Here is a 13,232-nt window from a genome sequence, read left to right as displayed (position 1 = left end):
TTCTTGGAGCAGAGAGAGGGAGAGGTAGCCCTTATGAGAGGCAGTAAAAAATGGAGAGCTGATAAATTTATTTACAATGTGAGGGTAACAGGCCTTCAAGTCCTTTGACCCTCATCACAGGAGATGCCAATAACGTTGAGAGCTGTGCATTGTATAGAATTTGAAGAGTGGGAGACAGGCAGAGATATGTGATGCTGGTGCCCCAGCCCATGGGGAGGGCAGTACTTCTTTGAGCTGTGGGCAAAGACCTTGTAGAAGGCTGTGAGCAGTTCTGATTTATCATGGAATGACTTAGAATGACAGAGGTTGTCCAGTGTGTGGCTGGTTTGGAGACCAGCTTTGCTATTTTGTCTACCAAGAAGAGGTCAGGGCTAACGGTGAGGCCAATAAGTTCAAGGGGCAGTACCTCGTAGAGTGGCTGACCATGGAAAGAAATATGTGGGTTTGTTTGACTATCCTTCCAGAGCGATGGAGTGAGACTTAGATTTGCCAGGATTGAAAGGCTCGTCACATTTATTGGAACAGCATCTAATCATTTCCAGATCACCAATGAGTGACAGCTGCTGTCTGCTTTTCAGTTGGAGAGGGACTGCATGGCATCATGGAACGACACTTGGGCATGTTCATTCACTCCAGAAAAGTCCAATGTTTGTGTCATTTACTGGGCTTGCATTGTCACAACTTTGCTTTTATGCAATCAAATTAATATCTTATGTCGGAAAGATCATGCTACCAATCAGCAACTTACACTTAAAACTATATTTGGAGTGGATTAGCTTCCATCTTTGAGTTTGTCCAAGTTTTGATTGGAAGTTGGAACTTCATAAGAGTTCCATCTTTCAGTTCGTCAAACTGAGAATTATTTATGCGACGTGCAATCAATGTCTGATCATTGGATGATAACAATGGATCTAAAATTGGGGTATACCTTACAAACCCCCAAGGAACAAACCAACTGACAAACGAAAAGAGGTGAGGGAGACGAGGGAAAAAAATCGCAATAACCTGGAAAAAGGGAGTGCTTGGTAATTTGGTCATTTGGGGTTTAAGATATCATGAGTATGGATGGGGGATGACTTGAACTAGTGGTGAACAGCTATCTTGAAGCCTTGGAGGGAAGAATGTTACTGAACATACATGGGAAGTTGATTCCACAGGCAAGAGAAAGGATTGGTTGATGGTGAGGCACAAAAGTTTGAGTGACATAACCTCTTCAAGTGGTTTGTATAGCAAGTAGATGAGAGGCTCGACCAGACGGTCCTTTTACAGAGACAGTGAGTGTGTGGGATTCATCAGAGACCGCTGTCTGAAATGAAGCGTCTGTAAATAATGATTTTTCTGATCTCAACGTTTGCTACTCTTGTATATATTTACATTGTTATTGTTCACCATGATGGTTCATTCATTAGACATTTCAACAGGGTTTACTTTGGCATTTTGGTGAAGATGTGTTCATGGAATTTGACTAACTGGAATTTGAAAGATACCTTAAACTGAACCCACTAATGCAAATACTCCCAAGTGGAACGGTCTATTTATTATGAATTGACAGTGTGGTCAGATTTTTGTTTTCCATTCAAATCGATGAAGTAAAGTTTAAAGTTTTGATTTCTGTTCAACTATTGACACGAGTGCTGCTTTTCATTTATTTATTCACGTTGATAGCAGATTCTTGTATATTATGTATTTTTCCCCATTGTTTATTTTCATTCAACTGGTGAATGTTATCTCTATAAAAGTTTGATTTGGATAAATTCTGTGAAGGGGAGAGTTGTAAATGGTACCTTGAGTTAGTAGGATGGGTTGGGTACAAAAATTGGACAGTTATGCTTTTACTTCATTTTCACATTAGAGTTATCTCCCTTGCTTTATATTTTCCATTTTTTTTAACTCCTAATAAAAACATTTTTCAAAAGGATGACACAAAATTGTGGTGAATTTGTGTGCTGTGCAACTGGTATCTCCTTTTTCCTGGACCTAATAATGACTAACTTTCCATCCGATCTCTCCTTTTCTGCTATCCAGGCTCTTCTGAGCACTCTTGTCAATGTCCGTATCTCTCTGGCTATTGTGAGGGAGCAACTTCCATGACATAGAATGTGGCTGTTTGTATTGACCAACTGGTGAGGGTTGCAATCTGCTCTCTCTCAAAAAAGATTGGACTCCCATCTCCATACACCTGATGTTGATTCTGCCTGGGAACACTTTCACAAAAGTCTACTTTCTCACATGCACCAGTTTATCCCATCCCACTGACGGCCATCTCATATCTCTTCCAGACCCTGATGCACTGAATCCTGTGGGGAGGCAGTTGCGGTCAACTTGCTTGCTTTCACCACATGCAAAGCTAACCCGACTGAGGGCAATTTGATTGAGTTCATTTGATCAGGCTTGCAACAATTATGTGTCCATCCTCAGGCATATCAGAAAATACCATCTTGCAATATCAATGCTGAACTGTCCAACCAATCTTCTTCCTCCAACTCATGGTGGTACCTTTTCAAGTCCGTCTATGCTGTATGCTCAACCTTCACCCTCCCTCTCCCTCCGCAAATGTGGTATTACTGCACGCTTCCTCCATATCTCATGAACACAATCCTTCATGCTCTGTCCTCATATTATGGCCTTGCACTGACTGTACACTGGATATTGTATCCCAAGAAGGTTCTGTCCAGTTTTGATCCTGCTTCGGCAGTGGGATCCCATGACAGCAGTGCATATGTTCACAATCCTGCTCTGCCATTCTTGCTTCCCCTTTGTCTACCCTATTCAGACTCATCTCCTTTGGGCACCTCCCATTGGCCTGAAAGTCAGCCAACATCACTCCCATCTATAAGTAAGGTGCAAAAACAGATCCTATCAATTATAGCCGAGAGGTATGCACACTCTCCTCCAAACTGTCTAGCCTGTGTTTGAATCTCGAATCCAACGATAAACTGTCATCTCGATGTTTCAAATGCAGGGTGATTCATCAATGTGTATGCTGTCCCTCAGGTGGATGTTAAATGGACTGGCATTAAGCAGATGTTAAAGATCCAATTGTGTCATTTGTGGAGAGGAGGCGAGCTATCCCAAGCATAGCCGCGCTCCCAGGAATGGTGCAAACCAGCACCCACAGGCAACACACAAAATGATGATCATGATCAACTATGGACTAGTCAGCTTCCAATTATAAGCAAAGTCAACAAATCTATCATTGCTGTTGATGTCCAGTCTTTCCTTTTATCAAACAGCCTGATCTCTGACCATCAGTTTGGATTCCACCCTAGTCACTCAGTTGTGGATATGCTGCTGCTCCACTCTCAGCAATGGTTGGAGTCTCTAAATTTAAATGAAGAGCTCAGGACCTTCTCCTTGGGCATATTTCAGTCATTTGACACGGTCTAGCATCTTGCTTTGCTTGCCAAGCTCTCTGCCTGTGGCATAGAAGGCAACCTTCATGCCTAGATTTCTAACTTCCACCATTCACACAGTCAACATGTTGCTATCATTGGAACCCTCTCCTCCCCTCTCTGGGCACAGTCTTGTTCCTCCCCGATATAAATGATCTCTTCGGTGCTCTGGAAAACCGTTTCTTCCTTTTTGCAGACGACTGCACATTGTGTCCTACAATACCCCCCATCCCACTGCTCGGCAGACTGTGGCTGCATCACTCTGCTGATCTATAATTTATTAGATCCGTGTCTGAAAATTGGACATGTCCTTCAATGCTTGAAAATCCCAGAGTCTCACCCTGGTGCTCTGGAGGGATCCTCAAACGAGCCCACCTATTTATTTCCATAGTCAGCCAATGGAAGAGGTGCAGTCTCTTGAATGTCTTGGCCTCACCATCAGCCATGACCTCTCTTTGGTCAACCACACACCAAAGCTGACCTCCAAAGCCAGTCATAGACTGGGCATCCTCCATCAATCCTTGTCTCTGCTTGGAAAATCAGTTACTCCCAGTCTATAAGGCCTTTGTCGATAGCGCAATGGATTCCTGCATCCGCTACGGGCTGGTGCTTCAGCATCACATCTCTGCCTCCTTGATTCTGTGGCATCAAAAGCTCTTAGCATTGTCAGAATTTCCCATGCCAACATTGAAACACATGTTCTATTGGTTTCACATTGCAGCCAGGTTTGTGGTCTCTCTCCTTTCTACTGCCCATCTCTTCTCTGTCTTGTGCCTGCTGCTCTCTCCATACTCTGGCTCTCCCTAGCAACTCCAGGATGCCCCCATTCTTCCAGTGATTCCCTTCTGATTAAACTTCCAAAATCCAGGCTGTCTGCACACCTCAACTTCCTTGTCCGAACTTCTCTCATCCACGAAACTGCCTTCCAGAGCCATTCTTTCCAATTCTTCCCTCCAGCGCCTCAAGCAGGTGGTGTAGTTTCCTCATGTCATCACCCACCCTGACCCATGATATTTATCATCCCATTAACCCTTCCTAACCCAATCCTCTTACTTGCTGGTTTCAGTGTCCTCTCCCTTCTCTCTCTCTCTCTCTCTCTCTCTCTCTCTCTCTCTCTCTCTCTCTCTCTCTCTCTCTCTCTCTCTCTCTCTCTTCCTTTCCTGTTCGTTTTCACCTTGCTGGCTGTACCCAATTGTTGCCTCACTTCCCCACTTTAACCTTGCTCTTCCATGAACTTCGCTCCGGCAGAGGAGGTTGGTGGGGGGGGGGATTATTCAATTTTTCTAGCGTGTCTCAGAATAAAAGCAGAAGTTAATGACAGTTGAAGATCATTTTGAGTGCCTAACTTTGACCATTCTCAATCCAACATGCTGAATTGTCTTTCTGGATAAAGGTCTGATATTATATAACTAATATTATCAATGGTATAAATGATTGAGATAAAAATTCGCAGAAATATATATCATCCCACAAACGTTATATTTTGGTTGCCTGCCTCCATCTTGTATCGTTTTTAAAGATGGTTTTTAAAATCGTACTTGTTGCTGCCTTGTCTGCTTAGAATGTGCATTTTCCACATTTGTTTCATCTGAATTCCTTTTCCATGTATTGGAGTGATGTTTCACCAGTTTTAACTGTTCTCAGTTATCAAGCCTCAGAGAACACAAAATGTCAGTCTATGCTTTTCATAGCTCGAACTAATGTGGCAGAATTATGAACACGACGTCAATGGATGTTAATTTTTTTATATGTATCTAGGTCGAAGTGATGGGTGGTATAATGAAAGTAGATCACACAAAAAGGTGAAACAAAAAAGTGCACAATATTGTCAGTGTGCAGGACACCACAGGGTCAAATGCAGGTGGGTGGAGCCAATCTTTGTGTGTTAATCAATGTATTTTTGGTTGTGTTTAGCAGAGGGACAGTGCAGAGTGACAGTGCGGGTACTTTTGCCATGTGTCAGCCCGTTGATCATGGCTTGCAAACCAGCAACCAAGCAGGTTGTAGAGCTGTCGTTTAAAAAAAAAAAAAGTTGCATAACATTTTCAGCGAGCGATGCACCACTCGAGACACCGCATGACACCATGGTTGATCGATGTATTTTTGGTTGTGTTTGGCAGTGCAGAGTGACAGAGTGGGTACTTTTGCCATGCATCACCATGGTTTGCAAAGGAACAACCAAGCAGCTTGTAGAGCTGTCATGTACAATAAATATTGCACAACATTTTCAGCGGGCAAGACACCGCGGTGTCCAACGTGGGTAGGGTGGGGCCTGATCGTTGTACTTCAATCGATGTATTTTTGGTTGTGTTTAGCAGAGGACAGTGCAGAGTGACAGTGTGGGTACTTTTGCCATGTATCGCCATGGCTTGCAAACGAACAACCAAGCAGCTTGCAGAGTGCTTGCCAACTGGTTTAAGCACTCAAGCAAGCACTCCAATGAAACGGTTGACAAGAAACTGCTGGCTTGGCAAGCGATAGCAAGCTGATTGGACACACGCACAAATAAAAAACATTGCCAATTTTTTTTAACTTTTCAGATCTCACTCAAGATTTTGACAGTTATTTAGTCCACATGACCTGATCCTCAAATCCGAAATCATATTTAAATTATGTACTTTAATTAGTCCGTGACAGTCCATCATGAAAATTACATCAAAATATGCATGAAATCCCTCCAAGCTCTGAATTTGAAAACTATAGCACCTACAAAAGTGATGTATGCAGTGATTCATTGGTATGAAGATCAGGCATTTGATGATGTAAGTGAGGAAAGTGAAAAAAACTTTTTTTAATGTTTTATCGTTAAGAAGCCATTGCGGTCTGTTCCAAGTCGAGGCATTATTGAGCAGGCCGAACAAAATGACGGGTGAAGACCACAGTGAGTTTACAGAGGGCTGACCAAGATGGTGTGTTGCCATCTTTGTAAGGCTTATTTTGGAGAAATTTAAACACCCCTTTTGAAGATAATTTATGGGGTGGTCATCAGAAAAAACACAAACATCCAGTTTTCATTCATGCACTCCCTTCTAGTTCCTTTAGTATGCATGCAAAGTTTGGGGCTGCTAAGTTTTGGAGTTATGGAGGAGACAATCTGACTGACTGACACACACTGGCTTTTATGATTATAGATTGAGCTCCCGTGTGTCTGTCCAGGCCATAACATTTTTCCAATTGAGTTTTTGTCATCAAATCTTCAACAAACCTTTATTATGAGATGTTGAAGAAGACAAATTATTAAAATGTTCAATTTTTTTTTAACTGTCGGATCTGTCAAGTTTAGTTTGAGTACAAAGCGGACGCAGACTGGTTTTGCATTGTGAGATGCTTTCTAGTTTTTCATTGTTTGGTGCAAAAGGTTTAAAAGAAAATATCGTCCATTTGCAGGAGTGTGATTTTGCTTATTCTTTTGGATTCCCTCCTGTAGGAGGTTGGATTGCATATCTGTATATTTGGTCACTGATCTTGCTGAAGGAGCCTTCCTCTGTTAGGCAGAGAATGTGTGAGCCTGATAATGAAAGCATGATTTTACAAAGTAAGCAATGCTTCCCATTTCAGCCACGAAACAAATTCTCATAACAGTATGTTAAGACTGATTTCCACAGTTCCTTGTTTTGCAGCAGAATCACGAATGATCAATGGGCCGAGTTTGTTCTATGTGTTTTGAAATATAAATATGTTGTGGCATGGCTGATTGTTTTGTCGATAGTTTGTCCTTTTTCTTAATTTTCAGAAACCGTTGATAGCGTCTTGCATGGATCTAAAGCCGATGGTTTGGTGTTGAAACTGGGAACTTTTAACCTTGATGAATACATGCTGTCTGGGGCAAAGTCTTGTGTAGTCGTGCGAGCAGGCAGAAGCCGAGCCCCCTTTTAATTTTTTTGTTCCCTCGGCTGTCTTAGATTCCCTGAAAAGCCTTTATAGACAGCTGTGTTGAAAGGCGGGGGCTGACGGAATGTCAGAGTTTGTGGGTGTAGGGGAAGGACACCGGGTGTTTGCTGCATTGGCAGCTGCCCCCCTTTGCCATTGAGTGACATTGATCCATACCTTTGTGGCTCTTGTGTTGCCAGAACTATTCTGAATAGATTTTCATTTTTCATAAGAGCATCTTGAGCAGTTAATTTGATTTTTGTAGCAAATGCTCTAAGTAATTGGTTTCCAGAAGGCATTGCCAGATGAAGGAAGTTTGTGCAAAGGCTGATGGAAACAGGTGCTGAACTGAATGTCTGGCCTAATAGTAATAATAACAACAACAATAATAATAATAATAATAATAATAATAATCTCATGACCAACTGCAGGGTCAGAACCTGCTCTATCTTAGTCTTGTAGGTTTGAAGAAAGCTAATTATTTTACTTAGAATGGGTTAAAAATAATTGAACTTAATCTGTGTATTATTTCGGCCTGTAGTATTAAAATTGGAGACTCCGACCCGAGTCATAATTGAGTTGCATCTTTTGACTTGACTCAATTTGTGGCTCGGGAGTCTTAAGATTTGACAAATATCTCAGCTTTAAACTGCAACTTGAAAGAACCATATTTGTTTTGCTGTATGCAAAAGAATTGTGTTGATTCTAAATTTTTTTTTTCATTTTATGAATGTAAATATGGCAAAGCAAAATAATGGAGCAAGAAGGAGGAAAAGGTGCAAAAGAGATGAAAAGGGTGGAGTGGGTAACATTGGAAGGTCATACAAATATACTATGGATTTAAATGAAGTTCTGTGACTTGAGACTTCTCTTAAGACTTAACTGTTTTGGCTTAATCGTCTTAAATGTATAATAACAAATCACAACAAACATTGATGACCAATTCTGCTGCTTGTTGAAATTGGCTAACCTGTTTCCTCAATATCTTCATTTGTGGAGGTCTAGAAATCTTTCTTAAAACTAATGCAAGCCATTCCGTGCTTCTCCTCCAGTCAGTTATGGTTAATGACTTGCCAGAACATTAGTTAATTAAATGGCTGCTAAACTACCTTGCATTGTGTGAGTTTGGGTAAAATTTACCAACAGCTGCACTGCAGATTCAGTCGCCATTTGCTCTTGTCTAATTCTGTGCTATATTTTTGGTGCTTACCCGAAGAGGTATGTATGCCATTGCAGGCAGCCAGGCAGGTTGAATGTGCTTCAAGAGCCTTCCTCTTGTATCTGTGAAAATAAATCCAGGCATTTATTTTGTTTGTTTGAAAAGTATGCTCGAATGTCACAAGTAGAAAGTGGAATAGGTAAATGCACTTTGGGTAATCTTCATTCGCAGTGCAGTAATCTTCATCCTGTTGAAGAAGCACTTGTATGAAGGGAAGGAAGGGTTTACCTAATGCATCAACATGCCTTTCTGTGATGTCTGATGGCACAGGAAAATGCGTTGATTTCATTTCATTTATTATTTTGCAGGTACATCAAGACATTAATTGCACCCCTGCAAGATTGCTTTAAAGTTAACCGAATCACTATCGAATAGCTCTCTCAAAGTTGATTAGCTTTGAATGAAACCTTGTGAAATTTATTGCTGTTTACATTGTGCATTGTGGTTGTTAAGGCCAAGTGGATACCCTGACCTGCAGATATCTGTTGTTCGGTGGCTTAAAAAGCTCCATGATGCTTCAGGCCTTGATAATCACCTGGGACCAGTAAGGACACAGTATGGTCCACTGGTGGCGTTGTGTTGTGCATTGTCAATAAAGTTGTCATGGACATTGCTTGGCAGTGAATCTTCATGGTCATGTGTTGGGTGGGGACTGGGCTGATGTCATTCTCTTACACTCAGCTGGTAAATTGATACATCTGAAGTTCCATTTGGCCATTGACATAATCTCTGTGGGAGCATCCAATGTACGTAACAAATATGCTCTTGCTATACACTTATGCTGATGTCTCATGTGGTTCACATCACCTTCACAAGTCATAAAAGGGAAGTTTGTTTGGGGTGGGGGGGGCGAGGTGGGGGGGCGAGGTGGGGGGGGGAGGGTGGGTGGATGGATCCACAAAAGTTGTGGATGTTATGCTGAATAAACTAACTTCACATTAGTTATATTTTTGATAAATAAATTTGAAACTTCCTCAGATCCACTCTTACTTGTTCGTAATTTTTGCATGATTATTGTGGCTGTGTTTTGCACACACACACACAGACTCACACACAAACACACACAAACACACACACACATACACACACACACACACACACACACACACACACACACACACACACACACACACACACACACACACACGTATATGTATATTAGGGTGCTTCATAACAGGGGGTAAAAAATAAAAGTATGAATATTCATGCTCCCTGGGTGTGCCTTTGTTCCATTTGACAGTAGAAACATACACACCAAATATGAAGCAGATTGGAGGATGTTTAGGGGTTCCTCAAATTGGCACAATATTGTTGAAATTTGCCAAACTGTAACTGACAACTTGCCGTCGAATGTGCACAAAGCAGTACACTTCACAATTAATATGATTGTTTGATATTTTCATTGGAATAGTATATTACATTGTGCAAATTACGTGTATTTTGTGAATACTGTATGAACCAAAATTGTGCCAACGTGAGGAACCCCTAAATATCATGGAATTTTGTTCATTTTTGACCTATAAGTTCTTATTGGGTATTGGAACAAAGGCAAAATCAGGGAGCAGCAAAAATCAAACTTTCATTTTTTGGAACACCCTAATGTATATGTATATGTATGTATATATATATATATATGTGTGTATATATGTATATATGTGTATATGTGTATATGTATATATATATATATATATATATATATATATATATATATATATATATATATATATATATGTATATTTCACGTCCTTCGGTCTATGTTCTTCTCTCAAAACATTTCTGACAATCCATTTGTCCTGCTTGTGTTTGCAGTTGGGCTCTCTGTCAGTGCCTATGCCTGCAGAAGGCCTTTTCCCTGCCGTGAGCATGTGTTCAGCTGGAGAAGTTGTTCGGCTTGAGTTGAACGCTCACTGGCAGGGTGGTGGTGGTGATGGTGATTGTGGCATGATGGTCGATGGCCCAGAAGATGAGTGGTCACGTCTGCATAATGTGCGTCTCGTGGGCCCGGTAAGATTAATTCTCAAATTTGGGATGTGAATTTGCAGGGAAATACCCAGCAATCTGATGGTATTCAAGTGGAATAGAAGTTTCCATCGTGTAGGAAACATCCTCTCGCCCAAAGTGACCAATAATGTTATGCTAGCGAGTCCTGCAAAGCATTGTAGATGCACTTGTTGGTAGTGCCATGTCCATTGACTTAAGCATTCAAACATATACAGTGCCTATGGAAAGTCTACAACCCATTTCAAAATTTTCACCTTTTGTTGCCTTATAGCCTGGAATTAAATTGCATTAAATCAGACTTTTTCCACCTTTATTTACACATCGTAACCCACAACTTCCAAGTGAAAAACAAACTCAACAAATTTCAGAAAATTAATTAAAAATGCAAAACTAGAATATCTTGGTTGGATAAGTTTTCACCTCACTTTAAAAACGATTGTAAATTAGCTCAGGTGTAACCAATCACCTTCAAAATCACACATGAAGATTGGCCTCCACCTGTGTTAAATTGTAGTGATTCTGATTATTTCAGAATAAAATCAGCTGCTCCTGTACGTTTCCTCTACTGGGTAGTGCATTTCACAGCAAAGACTCAACCATGAGCACCAAGGAGCTTTCAAAAGACCTCCAGGATAAAGTTGTGGAAAGGCACAGATCAGGAGATGGGTATAAAATACTGCATTTCAAAGGAGTTGAATATCCCTTGGAGCACAATCAAGACAATCATTAAGAAGTGGAAAGCATATGATACCACCAAGACCCTGCCGAGATCAGGCTGTCCCTCCAAGCTGGATGACCAAGCAAGGATGAGACTTATCAGAGAAGCCACCAAGAGGCCAATGGCAACTTTGAAAGAGCTGTATGCCTTTATGTCAAAGACTGGTCACTGTGTGCATGTGACAACAATATCCGAAGCACTCCTCAAGTTTGGCCTGTATGGTAGGGTGACAAGAAGGAAGCCATGACTCAAAAAGTCCACCTTGATTCCTGTTTGAGGTATGCAAAAAACACTGGAGATTCTGAAGCCATGTAGCAAAAAGTTTTGTGTGACTGCTAGCCATCTCGTCAGCCCACTTCTTTCTCCTTTGAATGTTGGCTGGTCAAAGAAGAGGTTTTCTCCAAGCTGCTCTGCCATAGTAGCCCATTTGATGAAGGTACTGCACGGCAGTTCTTGAGCTAACTTGGACCTCCTCTGCAACATCTGCTTCCTTGCAATAGGGAGTTTTCTCAATGGACCACTTGACAGCTCGAAGCCGCCGTTCTGAGGGCCCAGATCAATCAGAACGGGAAGATGTGGATTCCTTGCCTTCGTTGGTGAATTGCACAATCACCCGTTTGACTGTAGAAAGCAGAATTTCCAGGTTCTGAGCTATCTGACTCTGGCTGACAATACCTTCCAAATGGCCAACAAGTCATCCTCTGAAAATCAAAGTTTGTGTGCTCCCTGGGTTTTAGGCATAGTTAATTGTCATACAAGACCCAGGAACTCGTTTCTGTGAATAAATTGTCGAATATTAGTACAAATCACAAAGTAAAACTGCGTCATACAGATGAAATGAAGAAATTTAAGGTGTCTATTTACTTCTGTCATGTCTCTGTACACTGAAGTGGGGTTGGAAATTTGCTTCAAGCTGATGGTATATTGACTGCAGCAAGGTACAGATTAATTTTAATCTACCGTGCTATCCCCCAGTGGTGCAAGGCTTATCGGTCCAAACTTCATCTTCCAGAAAGGTAATGATGCAAAACGCTCAAGAGGAAAAATTAAAACTTATTTGCTAAAGAAAGAGGAAACTGGAATGTATGAAATGGCCCCTCAAAGTCCAAATCTCAATATCATTGAAGCTGTATGGGACTATTTGGCCAAAGTAAAAGTAAAAAAGAATCCCAGAAACTTAGATGATCTCTGGAAGGTCTTGGAAGAAGCATCAAATACCATTCCACAAGAGTTTATAACAAAATTATTTGAAACTGTCCTGAGAAGAATTTCAATGGCTTTGAAGGAAAATGGTGAACAGACTCATTATTAGTTTATATCAAGGAATATTGTGTATAAATTTGATTGTTCATACAAGATGTTCTTTTTCATAAAAGGTGTATTTGCATTAAACACAGTTTTAATTTCCTCATGAGTCAGAGTAAAAAAACAATATGCAGAATGTCGTGTGTGTGTGTGTGTGTGTGTGTGTGTGTGTGTGTGTGTGTGTGTGTGTGTGTGTGTGTGTGTGTGTGTGTGTGTGTGTGTGTGTGTGTGTGTGTGTCCACACAATATTGACACCTGATTGTTGCGATACGCAATTTAAATCAAATTGCCATAACGTCCAAATGGCTGCTTTTATTTGGACCAACATTTGGTATCTGCCACACAAGCAAACTGTTTGTAATTACCATAACAGCGAAGAGACAAAAAATACAACTCAAAAAGTTGTTCTAAATTATTGTTCTGCAGCTTAAACACAACCTGACAAGGCAGGGGCACTCAATGCTATCCCCTATGGACATGTGCAGCATACTACAACTGTAATTCATGACTATATCATTCTTGATAATTTTACCAACCCAAACTCTCCTCTCCTGGGTTGGCCATGCTCTGAGATGCAGTGGCTCATATTAGCACTGTGCCCAGAATACTGTACTTTATCAGTTTTTATTTTAAGTGCAAGCCTTTTTGAGATTTAAACAGACTCCACCATGCCTCTATATTCAAGCAACAACTACCAAATGAACTTTGCTGCCATTCTGAAAATATA

The 13,232-nt window shown here is 41.0% G+C and overlaps 1 protein-coding gene across 1 annotated transcript in view; it reads left to right on the top strand.

The window, feature by feature from the left end:
- Positions 1-13,232, top strand: part of LOC147030779 (SPRY domain-containing protein 3-like) — a 246,085-nt gene that overhangs the window by 231,680 nt on the left and 1,173 nt on the right. Inside the window, exon 7 of the mRNA XM_085875182.1 lies at positions 10,291-13,232. This exon is cut by the window's right edge and continues 1,173 nt beyond it. Within this exon, the coding sequence (XP_085731308.1) occupies positions 10,291-10,515 (225 nt within the window). The 3' untranslated portion in view covers positions 10,516-13,232. The remainder of the gene's footprint in view (positions 1-10,290) is intronic.

Source organism: Eptatretus burgeri, chromosome 3 (genome assembly GCF_056783735.1).
Source record: "Eptatretus burgeri isolate ZD-2024b chromosome 3, Ebu_testis_v1, whole genome shotgun sequence".
Taxonomy (NCBI): Eukaryota; Metazoa; Chordata; class Myxini; order Myxiniformes; family Myxinidae; genus Eptatretus; species Eptatretus burgeri.
Note: the sequence above shows the minus strand (reverse complement) of the source record. Positions and strands in the feature narration are given on the sequence as shown.